This window comes from Lucilia cuprina, chromosome 6 (assembly GCF_022045245.1).
Source record: "Lucilia cuprina isolate Lc7/37 chromosome 6, ASM2204524v1, whole genome shotgun sequence".
Lineage (NCBI taxonomy): Eukaryota > Metazoa > Arthropoda > Insecta > Diptera > Calliphoridae > Lucilia > Lucilia cuprina.
The window spans coordinates 3925259-3929607 of record NC_060954.1 but is presented as its reverse complement, the minus strand read 5'-3'; the positions used below and the strand labels follow the sequence as shown (position 1 = coordinate 3929607).

Below are 4349 nucleotides of genomic sequence, written 5' to 3'. Positions count from 1 at the left end.
GACTATAGACTAGACTATAGACTAGACTATAGACTAGACTATAGACTAGACTATAGACTAGACTATAGACTAGACTATAGACTAGACTATGGACTAGACTATAGATTATGGACTAGACTATTGACTAGACTATGGACTAGACTATAGACTACTGAAAAAAATTAAAATTTTTCCTTATTTGATCAAATAGATAATGAATCCCCCTACGCTGCCCAGTATCGTATACAAAGTATTATAAATCATCCCGGTTTTACGACCTTAGCAACATCTATGATCAATGATATTGCTATATTAATAACCAGAATACCTATGGAATGGTCTAGGGGTGTAGGTCCTATCTGTTTACCCTGGAGACAACAGTAAGAAGCTAGAAATTAAATATTTTGACTTTTGCAATAGAAATATGATTTTCAGAAATGATGTCTTTGCCTATTCGACCGTAGAAGTAGCCGGCTGGGGCACCTTATCATTTGCTGGAGCAAAATCGAACACTTTGCAAAAAATCCAATTAATAACTTTGGAAAATCGTGTTTGTCAGCAGCAATATAATGACACAGTGAGGGCATCACAAATATGTACTTATGATTATAGTGGTTTAGGACAAGATTCCTGTCAATATGATTCTGGTGGACCGGTCATATTGCGCCAGCAAAGATTAATGCTTTTGGGTGTAATAAGTTATGGACGTAGTTGTGGTCAGCGTTATGGTATTGGTATTAACACCCGAATAACTTCTCATTTGGGATGGCTTTGGCGTTATGTACAAAATGATGTGTGTGTTCAGTAGAACATTTAGTTTTTTTTTTTTTTTGTGTTAAATAAAATATGTCCAGTTTTGTATCTTTTTTTCATTTTGCTGTTCGTTTTAAGTACCTCTTTTGTTATTTTCATGGTTAATGACTTAATTTATGCACAACCATAATTTTTGTTCAAATTCTATTTTTTTCGCATTTCATATTTTCAAGGATAATGAGCTTTGTTATCCCTTTGATGTTCAGGACTTTATATACATTTAATTGTTACTTTTATGCAACACAATATAAAATAAAAAACAATAAAATCAAGTAAATTAGCGTAAAGTACTTTTAAATTGTTTTACAAAATATTTTAATTGTTTTCAAGGGGTTGAATTTTTTTGCTGATGGGAAAATAAAATAAAACATATTTATGATTTGTTTTAATTGTTGTGAATTAGTAAAAGATAAAACAGATTTTTAAAGGCAGCGCCGAAAAAAAGAACGCAGCAACAAGTTCAAGTTCAGTATGCAATCGTGCTAAAGTTAAAATTTTTTAAATTATGTTTATGTAAAAAAGCTTAGTTTAAGCAAAAATATATTTTTATAATTTAAAAATTCTCCTAAAATTATGCAACATTTTTTCTATTCCCAAAAGTATGTTACACATAGTCTGCTCTATTGTTTTAATCAAATTTACTGTAAATTTTTTTTTTATAATTTTATTTCTTATTAAAATCTTTTGTTTTACCTCAAGTATTAGCACATTTTTTTTTTTTTGTTTTAAGCACAAAATCCTTTTTTTATCATCCTTATTTATGGCAACTCATCATGTCTTACATCTACTTAACACGGAAGTTAATAACAATATAATACAATAAAAGATTTCTTTGAAGCCCAAAAAACGACTACATTTTTATAATATTTTTTTCCCAAGGACTCTTGAAAATCTTTAAGTGTATTCTTTTGCTAGTGGTGGCACAACAACAATTTGCAACAAAACATATTTATGCCGTGTTTTTCACAATTTCACATTTCTTCTCAAAACTTTTTAACCCTTTTTTTTCGTCTTGTATGTGTGTGCAGTTTTATTATTTTTAAAACAAAGTATTTATAAGTTCATTTGTTCATTGTGTCAGAATGCTAGAATATGAAAAAAAGGATAATACAGAAAACGGAAACAACAGCAAATCATCATGTTTCTTTTGAGTTGGTATAGGGAACTTTTTTCATTTGCTTATTTTGCAACAAAAACAACACAATATAAATGCATTAAAGTACACTTGACGCGACTTGTATCCTTTTAGCTACTTGTTCTTTAACTCAAACTCTTATATATAAGGCAAAAAACAACTACTCATGCAACCGGCTCTATATTTATAAAATTCAAAATGAAAACAACAACAGCAAAAAAATATAACAATTCAAAGTAGCTGTTAAGAGAAGTTGATGATGTCCTGATTTTGTTTTGTTTTTTCGTAAAAGTTGGGCAAAAAGAAAATAAAGAGAAAACAACAAACAGACAATGATGATTTTCACTAAAGTATGCTATAGTTTTTTTTATAACATCATTAGTTAATAAATTATATATAATAAAATAAAAAATAACATGTTAATTAAGAAATATAAAAATATGAATAATAGCTATGGGTTTTTTTTTACCAAAATGTCCCTACAATATGCTACAGTTTCTTCTCTAAAAAAATCCTTAAAATATGCTATAGATTTTAAACAGAAATTAAACATTAGGAGATGATGAGCAGGGACAAGACTATGACAAAACTATCGACTTTACTATAGACTAGACTATAGACTAGACTATAGACTAGACTATAGACTAGACTATAGACTAGACTATAGACTAGACTATAACTAGACTATAGACTAGACTATAGACTAGACTATAGACTATTGACTAGACTATAGACTAGACTATAGACTAGACTATAGACTAGACTATAGACTAGACTATAGACTAGACTATAGACTAGACTATAGACTAGACTATAGACTAGACTATAGACTAGACTATAGACTAGACTATACACTAGACTATAGACTAGACTATAGACTAGACTATAGACTAGACTATAGACTAGACTATAGACTAGACTATAGACTAGACTATAGACTAGACTATAGACTAGACTATAGACTAGACTATAGACTAGACTATAGACTAGACTATAGACTAGACTATAGACTAGACTATAGACTAGACTATAGACTAGACTATAGACTAGACTATAGGCTAGACTATAGACTAGACTATAGACTGGACTATAGACTAGACTATAGACTGGACTATAGACTAGACTATAGACTAGACTATAGACTAGACTATAGACTAGACTATAGACTAGACTATAGACTAGACTATAGACTAGACTATAGACTAGACTATAGACTAGACTATAGACTAGACTATAGACTAGACTATAGACTAGACTATAGACTAGACTATAGACTAGACTATATACTAGACTATAGACTAGACTATAGACTATAAACTGGACTATAGACTAGACTTGTATGCAACAAAATTTAAAATTTTCTTTATATTAAATAAGTTTCTTGTTTAAACGTTTCACGAAATGTTTAAAATTAAATTTAATAAAGCAACGCTACATAAGCTAATTGATTGTCTATGCTGAATTTTGGTGATACTTAGAAATGTTCTCAATAACAATCATAATATTTTAATAAACGCTGCACATTTAGTACAAGACAAAAAATAAGCAAAACTAACACTAGTTATTTAATTGTCTCTCTTTTGTTAAAACTTAAAATTTCCATTGTTGGTTTGAAGCAAGCCAGCCAGTAACTAGCATTAGATGAAAAACATAAGTATGGAAAGACAATTTTGTGGAAACTCATACCCTCATGTTATTCTTGTGGAATTTTACAAGTATATGATTGAGTTTAAACAGGCCTGTGTTTTAATTTAAATGCAAATTAAGTCTTTTGTCATATATATTTTTATGATTTGATCAAGAAGTGTAAGAAGAAAAAGAAGAAGACATACATACACAAACACTTTCATTGTTCTTAAAATTTTATTAAGTAAAAAACAAAATTTTTAATATAATTTTCCATAGAACAAATACTTTTAGTTTGATGAATTTATAGTTTTTCTTATGGCATTGTAGTTTTTGGCTTTACTTATAGTTTATTAAATATTTTTATTTAAAAACTAAAGAAATTAGTAAAAAAAAAGAATAGAAATTTAATTAAATTATAAAATAATGAAGTGAGTAATTGAGAGAAAAATTTCTAAAGCTATGTACGGAAAATATAATTGATTGAAATATTGCAAATAACATTAAAGTAGGTTGTGAATATTTTGATTAAAAGATAGTGATATATTGTTTAATTTGATTAAATGTTTATTATTAAGACTAAAGCAGACATTATGATACAGTCATACGTAAAAAGGCAACATATTTTAATTAAATACAAATTTTTAACATGCAGTTTAAAATCCAGTCTATAGTGAAGTCTACAGTGTACTATATAGTCTAGTCTATAGTCTAGTCTATAGTCTAGTCTATAGTCTAGTCTATAGTCTAGTCTATAGTCTAGTCTATAGTCTAGTCTATAGTCTAGTCTATAGTC

General features: G+C 28.3%; 2 protein-coding genes across 2 annotated transcripts in view; one reads left to right on the top strand and one right to left on the bottom strand.

The window, feature by feature from the left end:
- The window catches only part of LOC124421027 (proclotting enzyme-like), a 1009-nt gene extending 741 nt beyond the window's left edge, over window positions 1-268 (bottom strand). Inside the window, exon 1 of the mRNA XM_046955736.1 lies at window positions 255-268. Within this exon, the coding sequence (XP_046811692.1) occupies window positions 255-268 (14 nt within the window). The remainder of the gene's footprint in view (window positions 1-254) is intronic.
- A 135-nt stretch (window positions 269-403) lies between these two features.
- Window positions 404-787, top strand: LOC124421026 (venom protease-like). Its single transcript, XM_046955735.1, has one exon. The coding sequence runs from the start codon at window positions 404-406 to the stop codon at window positions 785-787; it is 384 nt and encodes a 127-aa protein (XP_046811691.1).
- The last annotated feature ends 3562 nt before the right edge of the window (window positions 788-4349 follow it).